Genomic DNA, 18,882 nt, shown 5'->3' on the forward strand with positions numbered 1-18,882 from the left:
GTTATTTTCATGCCTGCTAACACAATATCTACTGTGCAGACTATGGATCAAATAGAATTTTCAACTTTCAAGTCTTATTGTTTTAAGAAATACATTTCATAAGGCTATAGCTGCCATAGACAGTGATTTCTCTGATGGATCTGGGCAAAGTAAATTGAAAACCTCCTGGAAAGGATTCATCATTCTAGATGCCTTTAAGAAATTCATAGGAGATCAAAATATCAAAATGAACAGGAGTTTGAAAGAAGTTGATTCCAACTCTCAAGGATGACTTTGAGAGGTTCAGGACTTCAGTGGGGGAAGTAACTGCAGACACAGTAGAAATAGCAAGAGTAGTAGAATTATAAGTGGAGCCTGAAGAAGTGACTAAATTGCTGCAATCTCACGATAAAACTTGAACAGATGAGGAGTTGCTACTTACAGATGAGCCAAGAAAGTGGTTTCTTGAGATGGAATCTACTCTCAGTAAAGATGCTGTAAACGTTGTTGAAATGACAAGAAAGAATTTTAAATATTCCATAAACGTAGTTGATAAGGCAGGGTTTATCAGGGTTGCAGGGTTGGAGAGGATTGACTCCAATTTTGAAAGAAGTTATACTGTGGGTAAAAAACTGTCAAACAGCACTGCATGTTACAGAAAAATCTTTCCTGAAACAGAGAGTCGTCAATGCAGCAAACTTCATTGTTACCTCATTTTAGGAAATCGCCACAGCCACCCCAGTCTTCAGCAACCACCACCCTTAGCAGTCACCAATATCAAGGTAAGATCCTCCAGCAGCAAAAAGATTATAACTTGCTTAAGACTCAGACGATCATTAGCATTTTTTAGCAATAAGGTATTTTTAAGTTGAGGTATGTACATTTTTTAGACATAATGAGATTATACACTTAATAGACTACAGTATAGTATAAAAATATATATGCTTTGGGAAATCAAAAAATTCACGTGACTTGCTTTATTGTGATATTTGCTTCATTTTGGTAGCCTGGAACTGAACCACAATATCTCCAAGATATGCCTATATGTATTTAATAGGTATTAATATATACCTATGTTGCTACATGGTCACTGTGGTCACTATTTTAATGGTTGCATAATACCCCAGTAAATGTATATACCATAATTTAAAGTCCCTTAATGTTAGGCAGTGAGTTTCTTTCTAGTTTTTTCCATTATAAATGACCTTGATAAGCATTGTCATGCCTAGAGCTTCAGAGGATTATTCCATTGGTATAGTCTCAGAAGTGAGCAACTGAGCCATTGGGTCAAGTTATGAATATGTGTATGTTTTCCAATATATATTGCCAAGATATTTTCCAGGAAGGAAAATTCATTTGCACATCCATCAATAGTATTTCAAAATATAACACCCAACACTGGGTATTATGATTATCGTACAGAAAGTAATACATTTTTTAAAATGAAACCTGTTAATTTTAAATGAACATTTTTTCGAATTGTCCTTTTGAATTTTCCAGATTAACTGGGATTACTGAATGTCAATAAATTCTTGTATTTGGTTTAGTCTAGTTCTCTAATATTAACATTTAAAGTATTTCTTCTTCTCTATTGTTTACCTCCCTTGCTACCTTCTAACATTTCTTCAGAGAAATTTATTTTCTATCTGTTGCTTTCCTAGTTTAGCTGTCTGCATGAAATAACAAATGACCTTGACGGATAGTGGCTCCACTGAGGGTGGAAAGTAGTGGCTGAAAAAGCACACAGTGGTGTTTCTTGATCAGGTTGCTGGTTTCATGGGTATGTTCAGTTAATGAAAATTCATCACACTCATGAGATGTACACTTTTTGGTATGTATGTTACAATCCCATTTTTAAAATTGAAAGAATGACCCTGAGTTTAAAAGGCCAGGTGCTGTCAAACCAGGGTGAGTGGTCAAGAAATAGGCAGAGAATGGAGGGAGCATAAGTGGCCTGGCCTGGTCCAGCAGATAAGAGCTTAAGGTCACAGGGACTTGCAAAGGAGGGGACAAGCAGAAGAATTCCTGAGTCCATCTGGAAAACCATAAATCTAGGATCTGGATTCAAGCAAAGTGGTCAGCACTAGGGCAGTGTTATTAACACAAAAAAATCAGCACGTACATAAAGACAAGGTCAGTCCACAAAGGAAGCAGATGAAAGAACACAGGGAAAGCTGAGGCTACATTACTGCACCTCCTGGACCACCTGTGGCTGGAGCCACCTATCTTCACTAAAACACTGCCACGGCTGAATTTCTGGGGAACATAATTGCTTTGGGAAAGGTACTGTTACCTGCCTGAGTACCCTTCTTAAAGCATATACATGCTGTATCTTCCACTAAGTATTTCAGCAAATGTGATTTTCCCTCTAAGAAATGTATCAGGTTACTAAAATGGTAACCAAGAAGGTGAAGAGGAGACCAGAAAGTCTAGGATATCATATAGAAAAAGCATGCTTGGGGCTGGGCGTGGTGCGTGGTTCATGCCTGTAAATTCCAACACTTTGGAAGGCCGAGGAGGACAGATCACCTGAGGTCAAGAGTTTAAGACCAGCCTGGCTAACATGGCAAAACTTCGTCTCTACATAAAAATACAAAAATTAGCCGGGTGTGGTGGTGGGTGCCTGTAATCCCAGCTACTCAGGAGGTGGAGGTTGCAGTGACCTGAGATCGCATCACGGCACTCCAGCCTGGGCAACAGAGCGAGACTCCATCTCAAAATATTAAAAAAGAAAAGCAAAAGCATGCTTGGGAAGACATAGGCTATTAGAACTATAGTTTTGCTAAAGGTTGTTCATTTGAACGAATGTTTTGTAGGCAACACTGACATGAATGGAGATCCTTACTACCCTTCTCTCACTGAATACAAGTTCATAGCTAACATTAAACCAATTTTGTCATTCAGAACTCAGCTCAAATAGATCCGTGGTAACATTCAAGTATCACAGGGTATCTCTGATTATGGGCCACACCCATTGGGTGGTTGCTCCACCTCCTGGTGTTTCTATGGTGATAGAGATAGCACACCTCTATTGTACTGACGAGACACCTGCAAAAGCAGTGGCCACTTGCTGTAGGTACGCAGAGAGAGAGATTTTTCTTTCTCTTAAATTATATAAAAATGATTTTTATAAGAATGGAAAAGGACCTAATAAAAATGCAATGTTTTTCTTTAAGTGAAAAGTGTCCTTTAGTCCCACTCCTATTCCTCAGAGGAAAAGCTTCAAAGCTATGGTCATCCCTAGTTAATCCCCGGCAGCTTTATCTCCACCAGGTGAGGAGACAGGAAGCCTGTTTCTGCCAATAGCTACTGAGAAAGTTATCATCACCTACTAATCCTGGAGGATCTCAACACAATTACATTTTTAATCTGGGGGTTTTAAATGAGAATATAAATGAAAGGCACAGTTTCTTTGGATCTGACATTCCAGAAGTCAAGTTTACATTTCCTTTTGAGTTTTCAGGCCCTCCACAATCCAGATACACTCCAGCACCTGCCCCAGTTACAATCCAATTGGCAAAGCTCGCATGGGACAAGCACCTCCTCTGTACCGGGTCCGGTGTTGCCAGCTGCCACGCCTAACACTGCATCAGCTGCTTAGCCAGTCTGTCAATCTGTCAGCTACTACTGAACTTGTCGGGTAGGAGGTGATCAACAAAAATCCCTAGCTGCATGACCGCTCCCCAACTATTAATACTATAACAGCAACCCTTCATTATGTGTGCCAGTGTTTCAGAAAGTGCTTTTTACATCAAAATGACTGGCAATTCTAGACCACTGTAGCCCAGAAGTGTCTGAAAACAATGGAGTCTGAAATCCCATTGAGTTCATCTCTGATCTCCAAAGCCAGCTGTATTTGTTAAAGGTTCATTTTGCCAAGAATATAAATGGTATTAGAGAGCTTTGCAATCATACCTCTCACACAGAAAAAAAAAAATAGCTATTTTCAGCTTTCCATCTCCTACAGAAGGCCCCGTGTGCCAGGATGTATGCATCTGTGGATACATGAGCATGTGCCCATTTTTTAAAAAATGCTACAGTCTCTTGTCAAAATGAGGAATGTTTAAACATTCAGCTCTGTACAGCAATGAGAACAGCAGCTATATTTCTAGGATTGCATTGTCTTCAAAACCTATCTAAAATCTTTCCAAAAGTCTCAGTTTTAATAAGATTATTGAGCCCTCCAGCTAATCTAAACACATCACAATGTAAGCTGTTTCAGTCATCAGTGAGGAAATAGCCTGATGGAAACAAAAGAGAATCCTACCGCTTAAATAACTGACAAAGACACAGCCTTCAAAAGAAGTTACAGAGCTTTGGTTCTAAGATGGAGGGAGGGGAGTAGCTTTTCTTTTGTCATTTCCAGTTTGGTCAACCATAACCTATTACTTCCACTGCTTTTTTAAACTTCAAAAATTCTTATAAAATATCTTCAAAGATAGCCAAGAATGAATCTCTTGTCTCTATTGAGTCCTTTTAAATTAAAATGCAAGATGGCAGGAGAATATATAGGACAGAGAAGGAGCTGGCATGGGATGTAGGGGGAATAGGGAAGCTCATAAGATGGTCACAATAGAAGGAGCTAATCAAATGCCCAAATTAAGCTGATCAGAAATCAGAAAGGACTTTAGTAGACTGGGGTTCATCAGGATTGCAGAGGTATGACCCTCCAGCAGGGTCAAATGGAAGGTACATTTGCCCCTCACCCCTTGGCAGCTTTGGAGGGCTCAGATGATCTTCCCCACACCCAGGCCTTGGCCAGTATCAGGTAGACATGTTTCCCAGTTAACTCACAACCCAGCACCCACATATCACTAGCAGAGCGTGAGGAGCCTCTCTCGATTTCTAGATGCAATTTTGTTTTATCCAGAAGGTATTTCCTTAATTCTCCAGCAGTGCCTTTACCCAGTGAGATCTACTGGCAAGTCTCCTGTAGCTTTGGGGTAGCATTTGGGAAAGTAAAGCAATTGGATATTGTCCCTTTAAAATATCATTCAATTAGGTCTTTTGTAATACATACAACATAAGGAGATAGCCTTACCAACTCTAAAGAAATTGCTAGTGCATTTCATCAAAGGCACAATAATGGAAACTTCGATTCACTCCTCACCACAAACATCTCCCTTTGATGCTGCAGTTACCTTAATACTAGCACTTTTCATTTTCTCTAGAAGGAAACAGCTGCCTTCAAGCATGCACATCAGAGAAGGCTCTAGTCTGAAATAACACATTTGTATATCAATCTCAACTACACTTGCATTTTCATTTGCTGCTGCACAGCATCACTCTCCTTGACTCTAAACTGCTAAATTACCTCCAAAATAAAGAAAAACTCTTCTGCAACCTGGATGACTGGGGCTAGGTGTTTTATGCCATCTCTGCAAGTGTTGCCAGGGGTATCATCTGCTTTCACACATCATTTATTTAAAAGAAGAATGGCCAGGCACTGGTTAGAAACTTTTGGTTTGGCCAGGCACTGGTTAGCCTCAAGAACATTTAGCTACTTTACGCAAAAGATGTCAACAAGAAAGAGTACCTAAGGAATAATATATCTAGAAATGTGCAGTGTGATTAGAAAAATCCATCAACACCCACTGCCACATTTTCAAATATTTTTACTAAGAGAAAGAGCAGCCACCAAGTCTGAAAGTATTTTGAATGCATTATATCCACAAGGGTACTTCATGAGCAACGCCCCAGATGTTCTCAGTGCTGTGGAGAGGGAGGAAAAGGATACTCTTAGATACACAGGAGACATATTGCATTTGGTTTATCAACCTCTTGGTATGAGAAGTCTGTTGCCTCTAACCTAGCTTGTCTCTGTACAAATAAAAATAAGCTTTAAGAGTTCTGAGCTTCTTATAAATAAATTACCATCCAACCATTTAATGACATCTGAATAATTTACTTTTTTCAACACCATTTCAAAATTTCTGACTACACTAAGCCTCTAAAGTCACAGACTACCTGACATTTGGCTAAGTCTTTCATACAATATCCACTTGATGCCATGAAAGAAATGTATTTGCAGTGGCTTTTCCTCTGCAAATGTCATGTGGGTGTCCTTAGGGGATTGCATCAAGCACCTGGCACCCACCATGAGGCTTGGTTAACGAGACATAGAAAGGTTACGTTGAAATTACTGTTTAAAGGTGCTGACATCACATGAACGCAAGCACACACACACACACAAATTCACAATCACATATTCAAATATACACTGAGGAGCAACTGTTTCAGTATTTAAGAGAGCAGAATGAAGAAGTTACTTCAACCAAGGCTGTTCTGTGGATATCCCTATGAGAGACAGTGCTCAGAATTATCTGTTTCCTTTTACTGATTGATTCCACAACATTATTGCATAATAGTTTGGCATCAAGCACTGTAGTAAGATTACGGAGATGTCAGGAAATACAAAGAGGAAATCATCTAAAATCCCTTTTCTTAAGTATAAGTTGATCAAATATAGAGAGCTGCAGAATTTCAGCGTTCATCCACTAATTCATTCATCTAACAGATAGACACTGAGGACTGATTACAAGATAGAGCTTGTAATCTAGTGAGGAATGCAGATGACCCCAAAAATCAACACAAAATCTCATCTGTGACAAGTGTTCTGAATGAGGGGTACATAGTGCTATGTAAAAGAACATCAAAAGGGATTTGATTTTGTCAGGGAGTTAGGGAAGGTGTCCTGAGGAAGTGATGCTGGATCTGAGATCTGACGATGACGAGGCTTACATTAAAGAAGAGAATTCCAGGCACAGGAAAGGGAGCAAGGGGGACAGGTAGGGCAAGCAACTGAAAGATTCAAGGGGAAAGTGATAACAGTGAGCCAGGAGAGAGAAGGAGGGACCAAACCAGGCAGGGGCTGGTAATATCTACTGGGGACTGTGGTCTTTAGTTTGTGAACAAAGAGGAAATGTGAGAGGGGTTTAAGCAAAGGCATACAATCATTATATTTGGGAAATATTTTTTCAGGTTGTAGTATTAACATACTAGAGAGACTCTAGCAATCATTCAGATGACAAATGAAACTTACATTTGAGTGGTGGTGGTAACAGAAAGAAGAGGATGGAATCAAAAGATATTTAGAAGTGGTAACAGAAAGAAGTGGATGGAATAAAAAGGTATTAGATCCCATGATTGATCACAGATAGTGGGTTTAGAACAAGGAAATATTAAAGATACTCCCTCGGTTTCTAATTTTGTAATTAAATGGCTAGAGAGAGGGAATACTAGAAGAGAGCCAGCTATGCTGGGGAGAGATCCCCAGTTCATTTCTAGAATACATTGAGTTGAGAGGTTTTGAGGCATACAAGAGACAGACAATGTTATGTATGCAGCTGGATATACGTATTTGGAGCTCAAGAAGGAGGTCTTATTGGGGTCACTAGACTTTTAATGTACTTTTAGAAAATAACAAAATGAACTTCGTTTGAAGCTTCCCTTCTATTACTCAACTAAGAGCAAGGGTATATTCCAATTTCACCAAATCAAGGTGGCATGGTATGATAGAATAAGCCTAGACGTGGAATCTGATAACATGCACTTAAGTCCTGGCTCCTCAGCTTCTAGCTTGGAGGGTTTGAATAAGCACCTTAGCCTTTCTGCACCTTGGTTTACTATGTCACTGTAAAATATTATGTATATCCTACCTCTTTAACAGGGTTGTTTTGAATAAGGTCAAATGAGTAAAATTATAAAGAAAGTCATTTTTAAAATGTGAAATATGGTGACTCACACCTGTAATCCCAGCACTTTGGGAGGCCGAAGTGGGCAGATGACGATGTCAAGAGATCAAGACCATCCTGGTCAACTTGGTGAAACCCCGTCTCTACTAAAAATACAAGAATTAGCTGGGCGTGGTGGTGGGCACCTGTAATCCGAGCCACTCAGGGGACTGAGGCAGGAGAATCGCTTGAACCCGGGAGGCGGAGGTTGCAGTGAGTCGAGATCGCGCCACTGCACTCCAGCCTGATGACAGAGCGAGACTCTGTCTCAAAAATAAAATAAAAAATAAAAAAAAAGAAAGAAAGAAAAGGAAATAATGACACTGTCAATAAGTGAAATATACCTGTCTACCTATTTTGATACTTAAGAGCAGAAAGAAAAGTTAGTTGTTGCAGGCAAAATCAATGATGAAATGATTTGGGTTGGAATGATGAAACGTCACTGAATTCCCTCTAAAATCTGGACTAAGAAAACCAGTGATTTTCACATGGTGGTACCTGGATGACAAGATGTGAATGCAAATAGTATTTATTCACCTTTTGATCCAAACTGTAGGCCAGCACCCAGTCCTCTTGCTTGGGATGAAAGAGCAGGCTCTGGATATAGAAGGTGAGCCGATACTTCTGATAGGTGGCCCCTTCATCGGAGCTGATCAGTATGCTGCTCTCTATTTCAGGATCACTGAGAAGCATAATCTAAAGAAAGGACAGAGGGACAAATACAGACAGAGTTAGTAAAGAAAGTTAGGAAAGAATAAATATAATAACTTTAATCATAAATAAATCATTGGTATTTGTACACTATAGCATAAAAAGGGGCATCTGGGCCTCTGTATAAAATACTTGTATTATCTTTTCTCCTGATTTAGTGTCTTATTGTTGAATTGAGGTGAAAATAGGGGGCAAGGCTAGGTCTGCATATAGAAGGAAGTTTCATTTTTGATGCCCATCTTTTAAGCGCTGGGAACTTTTTTTGTGGTCTGTCTCCTGACCTTGGGACAGTCATCTCTCTCTCTCTCTCTCTCTCTCCCCGACCCCCCTATCCCTTCTCCATGTCATTGCTAATCACAGCATTGTTCCTTTTGGTCATGAGAAGCTCCCTCCCCCACTGCACTGCCATGCTGCCATGATCCCACTGTTTGTTTTGTTCTTTCTGAATTGTTTTATGCATTCAATTAAGTGGTTTTATGATTCCTTTGTTAGAGATATTTTCCAAAGCATACAGCCCCAAAGGTCCTTGGGCAAATATTACTCCCACAGAAGGTTTATCATCTTCCAGTCAAGGGGGCAGAAATATTGTAACGAAAAATCTTTGGCATTAGAGAGGCCAGGTTCAAATCTCGACAGTTCTCTGTTAATATTTTGTATCATCTTGAGAAAGTTACCTAACCTCAGTTTCCTCAATAATAACCTGACTCTGATAATATCCAAACTGGCTTGGAGCATATGGCATAATGTATATTCTTTTTTGTTGTTGTTTTTTTAGTAGAGATGGGGTTTTGCCAAGTTGGCCAGGCTGGTCTCGAACTCCTGGCCTCAGGTGATCTGCCTGAGTACGACAATTACATTGATCTCACTAAAGATATGACTACATTTTTAGTATTTAAACCAATAAACGCTTAGACACCCAGACTTTTCCATTATTTAAACGCATAGCAGCCTTTGATACTGCAACAATTCCATCTTTTTTGAGGCATTCTCTTCCAGGGGCTTCCATAACCCCATGTTCATCTATTTTTCCTTTTCATTTCATTTGGATACTCAGTTTTCTCTTATTATCCTTTAACTGTGACCACTCTTTAACCCTCCATTTTGACTTTCTTCCTTTTCACTCAATATACTATTACTCAGTGACATCTTCCATTCCTGATTCTTTTCCTTTTCCTTTTGAAAATCATCGCCTCCTGGGGAAAACTCCTAAATCTCTGAGTCTCAGTCACAGATTTGGAAGCTCTGCTGCCTGGAAGATGCTTCTATTTAGATGCCCCACAAGCACCTTGAGCTCCAGATGCCCCACAGAGGTACCTGATCCCAGCCCTACTGCTTCTCCAGTATACCCAGTTCCATGGGCGTTTCCACCAACTATCCATGTTTAGCAAAAAGCCCAAGACGCATCCTTGACTCTGCTTTCTTACCTTCTGAAAGAATAAGTCTATGAGGCCAGTGTATTTTACTTTTCAATTAACTCTTAACACCAAATCCATTATCTCCCTACCTATTGTGATTGTCTTAGTCCAAAACATGCAAATCTCTCTCCTGGATTACTGTAAGACAACTCTAGCCAGTCTTATCACATTAGCCTTATCCTTTCCAATCCATGTTTCACACTGTGGCCAGAACAATCAACCTGTAATACAAATCTGATTCTGACATTCTATCACTTAAAACCATTCAATGGTTTAATCGATCTTCCTATATTCCAAAGTCCTTAAAACATCCTAGCAAAATCTGTACCCCTGTTTATGTCCTGGCTTCATCAGCAGCACAACCTTTTTGGAATGTACTATCCAGCTCAACTCGGCTTCTCTGAGTTCCTGAAAGAGCAAGTGAATTTATTTCCTCTTAGAGTTTTTCCTATCCTTGCATATGTTGCCACCAATTTTCTATCATGGAGTCTAAACCATAAGGTCCACAGTATAAAATATAGTCCCCCAAATTTCCATATCTTATAAAATAAAAGTGTTAACTAGCAGAATTTTTTAAATGTTACCCAGAGCATATATTAGTATTATAAAATAAGCTTTAAAACAAATTTAGGTCTTTTAAGTGCTAAGATCCATAGTCCTTTCCCTCTTTTTTTCCTTTACAGCTTCTAAGACAAGCTTACTTTCTTTTCTCAAATATTTGCTTTGGCTTCATTGAAATAAGTCATCACTAGTTATCAGCACATTTTTAAGAAATGGAGCAGTATAATAACTTTTTTTCACTCATGTGTGAATAATGCAGAGAAATACTCTTAGAGTAATCACAGACCAAATAGCTTCCTCTTCCCATGGCACTATGAAGGGGTAGGGGAAACGGGTCGAAGCACTCAAGCTGCCCTTGAGAAAACCTACCAGGAAGCATCTGTGGTGCTCGCAGAGTTTGAGAGGACGAATATCATGGGTAAGAAGGAGGCTTTTTGGCCGGGCGCGGGCTTATGCCTGTAATCCCAGCTCTTTGGGAGGCCAAGGCGGGCGAATCACTTGAGGTCAGGAGTTCAAGACCAGCTTGGCCAACATTGTGAAACCCCGTCTCTACTAAAAATACAAAAATTAGCTGGGCGTGGTGGTACACACCTGTAATCCCCGCTACTCAGGAGGCTGAGGCATGAGAATCACTTGAAACCTAGAGGTGGGGGTTGCAGTGAGCCAAGATCACGCCACTGCACTCCAGCCTGGGTGGGCAGAGCGAGACTCTGTCTCAAAAAAAAAGCTTTCATAACCAGCCTCACTTGCTTCACATCATGTACCAATGGTCTACATAACAGGCAATGAAATCATTTTTCCCCTGGTGCAGAAAAATTAAACTGCTTATTTTATGCAGGTATAAAAAAGCTTCATGCCTATGATTTTAATTAGAAGATAAGACCAACATCATAAATGAACTTTATTTTATATACCGTGAGTTACAATATACTAAATGAGTGTTACCATTGAACATCTTGTGCAATGTATTTTCTTCCCCTAGCCCTGTTTCTTTCTGTGCGCACATGCACACAGAGACACACACAAGCCCACTTGCACACCCACATGCACATTGATCCACACGCAACACATATGTGTGAGCACACATACACTAACATATACAGAGATGCTGCATTTATGTGCACACACACATACAGAAATTTATATACAATAAAGCATATTGATATTGAGTGGCAGTTTTATGGAGCTTTTGTTGGGGAGAGTACATTTTTATTACTACCCTTCTCTGACATTCTCATCAGAAATTATTTGATATACTTTGCTACCACTGGCAGTGTCTCTATTCAATTCAATTTTTTGAGAAGAATGAAAGGAAGGGAAATAGACACTGACATATTCTGGATTTCTAACCTATGCTGGGCATTTTACCTGATTTTTTATTAAAATCTCACACAAATCATGTGAAGTAGGTATCATGAGTTATATTTTACAGATAAGGAAACTGAGGCTCAGGAGAAAAGCAACTTGACTGTTACTCCTCTAACTGCCTCAAAATCCACACCTTCCATGCTCTGTACACGCACAAACACACACACACACAAACACACACACACACACACACAAAATCCTTTTTTAAAATCCTTTTTTCACTCATCTCAACCTCTGAGCACAGGAGCATCAAGCATTAAAATAGTAGGAATCTAAGAGGAAGATATAAGTTAGTTGTAGGTGCTCAAAAATAAAAAAGGAGGAGGCCATACTATTTATATAAATATAATCAGAGAGCAAATATTTTGTCAGAAGTTAAGCCTCAAGGTAAATATGTGTATTGTATATTCACGTACCAAATCTATAAAGAAAATCATCCCATGTCTACTCAAATTTTTCTTGTTACACATGGATTTCAAATCCCAATGCCTGTGAGGGCAAAGCAGGTAAAGTGAGCAAGTGAAGCAGACAAGGCAAGACAAGGACTGGTGAGGACTGTGTCAAATCGGAAAGTGTACATCATTCCCTCAAAATATTTAAAATTGGGTTTTTAAAAAACATTGTGCCCAAATTAAATATATCTGTGGACTGAATTTATGGATGAGGCATGTGACTCTTGCTGAAGCTGTGATAGCATGTTTCTACAAAAACAAAGACACTTACAAGCTTACCTTTCAATGTATAATTATAGGTATATAACATATAATTTATGGCGATGGCTGTTTAGATATCGTGAGTTCTGCATTTATGTGATTTTGGCAATATGAACAGGACAGAGATCCCACTAGAGATTTTTATTTTGTTTTGTTCCTCATTCTGCTTTGATTCTTTATAAAGCCGTTTGTCCTGACATGAGACCTGCAGTGGGTATACATGTGCTGGAAGGGGAGGAGGGGTTTTCATATATGGTTTCACAGATTGTTAAGGTTATAGGCTCTCAATGCAGATGTCTTTAGAACAAGCTCTTCAGACTGACACTTCATGTGTAAACAGAAAGAAGTTACTCAAGGCCAGGCGCAGTGGCTCATGCCTATAATCCCAACACTTTCAGAGGCCGAGGCGGGTAGATCACCTGAGGTCAGGAGTTCGAGACCAGCCTGATCAATATGATGAAACCCTGTCACTACTAAAAATACTAAAATTAGCCGGGTATGGTGGCACGTGCCTGTAATCCCAGCTACTCGGGAGGCTGAGACAGGAGAATTGCTTGAACCGGAGAGGCAGAGGTTCCAGTGAGCCGAGATTGCTCCATTGCACTCTAGCCTGGGCAATGAGAGTGAAACTCCATCTCAATTATCCCAAGTCTGTTATTTCATCTAGAGAAAAAAGGAGATGGTAATTGTACCTACCTCGTAGTACTACTGAAAGGATTAAATGAGACAATGATTAAAGGGGCTTAGCACACTATCAGGCACATAAGTACTAAATAAATGTTAACCTTTGCCTTTAAATTACCCAAGATAAGGCCAGGCATGGTGGCCCACACCTGTAATCCCAGCACTTTGGGAGCCTGACGTGGGCAGATTGTTTGAGCTCAGGAGTTCAGAACCAGCCTAGGCAACTTGGTGAAACCTCATCTCTACCAAAAAAAAAAAAATTAGCATGGTGTCGTGGCATGCACTTATAGCCCCAGCTAACAGGAGGCTGAGGTGGGAGGATTGCTTGAGCCCGGGCAGTTGAGATCATACAACTACACTCCAGCCTGGCAACAGAGCCAGACCCCCTCCCCCCCACCAAAAAAAAATTACCTAGGATAAGAGCACAACTGAAGTCAGAAGTGATGCCAAGCAAGTTGGAGACAAATCGAGGTGATTCGAGGATTATTTGCATCCCTCTTGATTACCATCATTCCTGAACTTTGTGGAGAAAATTGCAAGAGGTGGGCATAGAGGGGCCTGGGGAGTTGCTGTTCAATGGTTATAAAATTTCAGTCATGCAAGATGAAATAATTCTAGAGATATGCTGTACATACAATGTGCATATAGTTAGCACTCTATTGTACATGTGGAAGTGGGTTAAGAGGGTAAACCTCATGCTGTCTGTATGTGTGTGTTTGCCATAATTTAAAACACAGAAAAGTGTCAGGGAGAAAAACATTGTATTTTAGTGTTTTATATTTTACATTCACTTTACATGCATTTTGCATTTCTGGTAATATTTTAAGAAAACGCAGTCTATTAACCAATATGAATACTGCCAGAGTAAACACCAATTGGTAGATAATTGTCAATTTGCTAAACACAATTGCTGCTTTGAATGAACGCTCTCATCTCTTCATTGGATGGCTATACCCCATGAGGAGACTAAACATGACACTGCCTTAGGGTAAGAACTGCAGACAATCAAGTTCCTATGATTTAGCCATTCACTGTAAATGAATCATCTGTGTCCAAGATTAGAGATGCACAAGCTTTAGAGATTACCAACATACAAATAGTGCAATATCTTTTGAAAAAAAAAACAAAACCTGTAATGCTTTCTGAAGGAAATTCCTGAGAATGTGGAATAACAGTGGTCCTAAGTTTAATGGTATATTGCAAATTGCAAAGGACACTCAGGGAAGTCAGGAGTCAGGCAGGGGCTATGCTTAGTCAGCTTATACTCTCAAAAGCCTGTCAGATTATCTATGTCCAAACCAGTCAACATTAGTATCGGAGATGTCAAAATCCTCCCCAGAAATCTTTCCACAGTGCACTGTTTCCTGCTGCTGAGTGAGTCTTAACAATATCATTGATGAATATGTCACTTTATTCAGTTGCATATTCTGTTTCCTTTGTGCAATCTATTAAAATCAAGTGAAAGCTAAAGGTTTCTCAGTCTCTCACTCTGCCAGAGATCCAGAAAGTCAAGGAAAACATTCTAGCTCAACGTTTTGGGCATGTTCTCAGAATAGGAGCAAACAGGCGTTTCTCTAAATAGAAAAAAAAGAAAGGCTATAATTTACTGTATAATTGAGTCCTAATGGTAGACTTTTAGCAAAGTTAGTGTTCAATAAGAAATAACAATAATATCAATATGAGCTCTTAGAGTATAAAACAATGACAGCATAGCTATCCCCTAAACCCACTGATATAATTGATAAGTTGTTGAATATTGATTTCCATACAAACAGAGCCTACTATAGATATGGCTTTTACTCACAATATACCAGCATTCGTTCTTTGAACAGTGGTTCTTAACTGAGGGGAAAGAAGGGGTCATACCAAGGAGACATTTTGCAACGTATGGAGATATATTAATTATCACAGCCGGGGGCACCGGAGTTCTCGTATCTACTGGGCAGAGGCCAGGGATGCTGTAAAACATGTGACAAAGCACAGGATAGAGACTCACAACAAAGAATTATCCAACACAAAATGTCAATGATGCTGCAGCTGGGATTGTTACACGTAAAATATGTAAACTACATATAAATGTCACAGAACACCAATATGCATTTATGCTAATACATATGCTGTCTCACCTATGGCCACAATACATGCCATTCTTTTTGCCAAGATTAGACTCCCCACCTTTCCACCCAAATTCATTATATTAAGCTTATTTATACTTGTTCCTCAGGATTTAACATAAGCATGCGAACAAAACTACAGTCATTGAGGCTATTCAAGAAAAAAAAAATAAAGTACAAAAATAACAAGAAAACAATCCTATTTTAAAAATGGGCAAAAGACTTGAATAGACATTTCTCCAAAGCAATACAAATGACCAGTGAGCAAATAAAAAGATGTTCAAAACCACTAATCATTAAAGAAATGCAAATCAAAACCACAATGAAATATAACCTCACACTCATGGCTACTGTTTAAAAACAAAAAATAAAAAATCAGAAAATAACAAGTGTTGGCAGGGATATGAAAAGTTGGAACCCTTGTGAACTGTTGGTGGGAACAAAAAATAGTGCAGCCACTACAGAAAACAGTATGGTGGTTCATCAAATAATTAAAAATAGAATTATCATATGATCCACCTATTCCACATCTGGGTAATACCCAAAAGTGAGTGTCCAGCTGTGTCAATTGCAATTGATGGTCAAGAAAGATGAGTACCAAGAACTGACCATTGAATGTAGCATTGTGGAGGGTATTGGTGACCATGGCCAAGACAGTGGAGTGAAGTAGGCAGACAGTCAGTATTGATGCAAGTATAAATTGGCGTGACTACTCTAAAATGCAATGTGGCAACATGAAACAAGACTCTTGCAATTGAAAGCAAGGTCTCAAACAGAGCTATGTTTGCCCAATGCTCATAGCAGCATTATTTACAATAGCCGAAAGGTGAAAGCAACCCAAGTGTCTATCAATGAATGAATGGATAAACAAAATGTGGTATACACTACAATGGAATATTATTCAGCCTTAGGAAGGAAGGAAGGAAATTCTGACACATGCTACGTGGATGAACCTTGAAGACATTATGCAAAGTGAAATATACCAGTCACAAAGAAAAAAATACTATATGATTGCACTTATATGGGGTACCTAAGGTAGTCAAAATCATAATGACAAAAAGTAGAATGGTAGATACTAAGGCTAGGGGGAGAAAGAAATGAGGAGTCGTTGTTTAATAGGTATAGAGTTTTAGTTTTGCAAGATGAAAAGAAATTTGGAGATTGGTTGTAAAACAATGTGTACTTAACACTACTAAACTGTACACTTAAAAATGGGGAAGATGGCGAATTTCATATTATTTGTATATCCCCACAATGTTTTAAAGTAAAAAATACATATAAAAATAAGACATGAGACTAGAGATAAAATAACAGGCTAATGAACACTTTAATCAAACAAACATATTCGCACCATTTATTCATTCAACCTATTGACTGAGGCTTTACTCCATGCCAGGCTCTATTCTAAGGACCTAGATCAGAGCAGTAATCAAACCAGAACGAAAATACTTTCCCTCATACAGCTTACATTCTAGTGAAGGAAGAATAAAAAACAGACAGACAAATAAGTAAAATGTGGCATATCAGATGGTGATAAGGCCTTTGGAGTCAAAGAAAGCAGAAAAGGGAAGGGTTGGTGCTGAAAGACTGGCTGTGTAGTTTTAAATCATGTAGTCAGGAAAGGCCTCATTGGGAAGGCAGCATTTGCAAAAGAATGTAGGAGCCCAGTAGGCTGGAACAGAATGAACAAGGTAGAGTGTTGGAAATGAGGTAGGCAAGGAAATGCAGACCCAGCAAGGAAACGCGGACCCAGCAAGGAAACCCGGACCCAGGCGTTGATATAAGAACTCCGGCTTTATCACAAGTGACGTAGAAAGTATATGATACACATACAATGAGCAGGGCTCTGATAGGCTAGGGCTTGTTTTTTAATCCTCTCACTCTGGCCACTATGTCGAATAGAGCATTGGAGGAGGTGGGGAAAAAATCAAAGAGACCGGGAGAGGCTCTGTAATGACCAGAAGGGACAGATGAATGGCCTGCACCAAGCTAGAGCACTGAGGTGCTGAGGGGTAGTCAGTTTCTGGGTGTATTTTTGGAAGAAATGTTAAAAAGATCAGCTTACAGATTAGATGTGGAGTATCAGAGAAAATGAGATGACCCCTTAAAAGATTTTTAAACTGTACATTACAAATTGGAACTAATTCAAATTATCTGATAGGTTTGGGGCCTGAACAACTGGGAAAGAGGAATTAGCATTTATGAGATCGAAAAACAGGTTCAGGGTTTAAAAATAAAGAATTTGGATTTGAAATGCTTAATATAGATCCAAACAGAGATGTAAGTAGAAGAGGGATGTACAAGGCTTATATTCAGGGGAGAGGGCTGGCCTGCAGATAAGAATCAAGGAGACATCAGAGCCTGAATAACACCTAAAGACGTGAATCTAGAGATCACCATGACAGCAGATACAGACAAAAGAGAGTCCAGAGAACTGAGCTCTATAGTATGTTTAGGGTCAAAAAGATAGGGACAGACCAGGAAAGGAGCCTGAGAGGGAGAAGGAAAACTCAGAGTGAGATACTCTTAAAATCAAGGAAAGAAAGTGTATTAGGGAAGAGTGTCCAGCTGTGTCAAATGCAGCTGATGGTCAGGTATAAAGAGTTCCGAGAATTGGCTACTGAATGTAGCAACAGGGAGGGTATGGGTGACCATGGCAAAGGCAGTGGAGTGAGCTAGGCAGACTGTCAGTGTTGATGCAAGCATAAATTGCCATAACCACTCTGAAAACCAATGGAATGAGACTCTCATAAATGATCATAACTTTAACCCTGTAAATTCCCTTCTAGGAAACTATCTAAGGAAACCATCAGAAACCCAATAAAAGGTTTATGCACCTGTAGGTTCAATGCAATGTTTTTATAATAATACAAAATTAGGAATAACGACTATATTTGATAGGACCATGACTAAAGTGAGCTAAAGCCATTCAATGGAATATTATGCAGCCATTAAAATGAATTCAACTACTTTTATGACATATGAAAAACAATCATATGTTTACACGGTGCATAAAATGCAGGCTGGACACACATGAAGCATCATCTCAATTTTGTTAAACATTGCTTATATTTCTTGTCTGTACTTATCCATAGTAGATGACTTGAAACAAAAATTCACAAGTTGACAGTGGTGATTCCTGACTGGCAACATTATGAGTATTTTTTATTTTCTTTATACTTTTCTATTTTCCCCAAATTTTCTGCAATGAGCACACACTTCCTTTATAATCATAAAACATTATCTGTCTACACACACACATATACACACGCATATAACTTCTTGAGAAAACGTGCTACGCATTTCCTGCTCTTGGAAAATTTGAAAAGCTAGTAAATATCTGTCCACATGGTAAGCACTCGTCGTGGTGCAGGACAGGTGTGTCATGACGGTGGGGTAGTGATGAAGCCCCAGTGTGGACAGGAGAAAGAGCATCTCCCAATTCAGGGAGTGGTATTACGGACCTCCCCTCTGGAGTAAGAATTTCCTGCCCCAAACTATCCCATGCACCACACACCGAATGGATTTCCCCCAGCCCAGCTCTGATCATGGAATCTTCCCTCCACAAGAAATGCCAATACTCTCTACATGTCTTTAAAAACAT

The 18,882-nt window shown here is 39.4% G+C and overlaps 1 protein-coding gene across 4 annotated transcripts in view; it reads right to left on the minus strand.

The window, feature by feature from the left end:
* The window catches only part of LOC105478298 (sortilin related VPS10 domain containing receptor 3), a 612,041-nt gene that overhangs the window by 278,817 nt on the left and 314,342 nt on the right, over positions 1-18,882 (minus strand). For all 4 annotated transcript variants that reach the window (XM_011735416.3, XM_071069164.1, XM_011735417.3 and 1 more), the window contains one exon: positions 8,250-8,408. In XM_011735416.3, coding sequence (XP_011733718.1) covers positions 8,250-8,408 — 159 coding nt within the window. The remainder of the gene's footprint in view (positions 1-8,249; positions 8,409-18,882) is intronic.

This window comes from Macaca nemestrina, chromosome 9, assembly GCF_043159975.1.
Source record: "Macaca nemestrina isolate mMacNem1 chromosome 9, mMacNem.hap1, whole genome shotgun sequence".
In the NCBI taxonomy this organism is placed as follows: domain Eukaryota; kingdom Metazoa; phylum Chordata; class Mammalia; order Primates; family Cercopithecidae; genus Macaca; species Macaca nemestrina.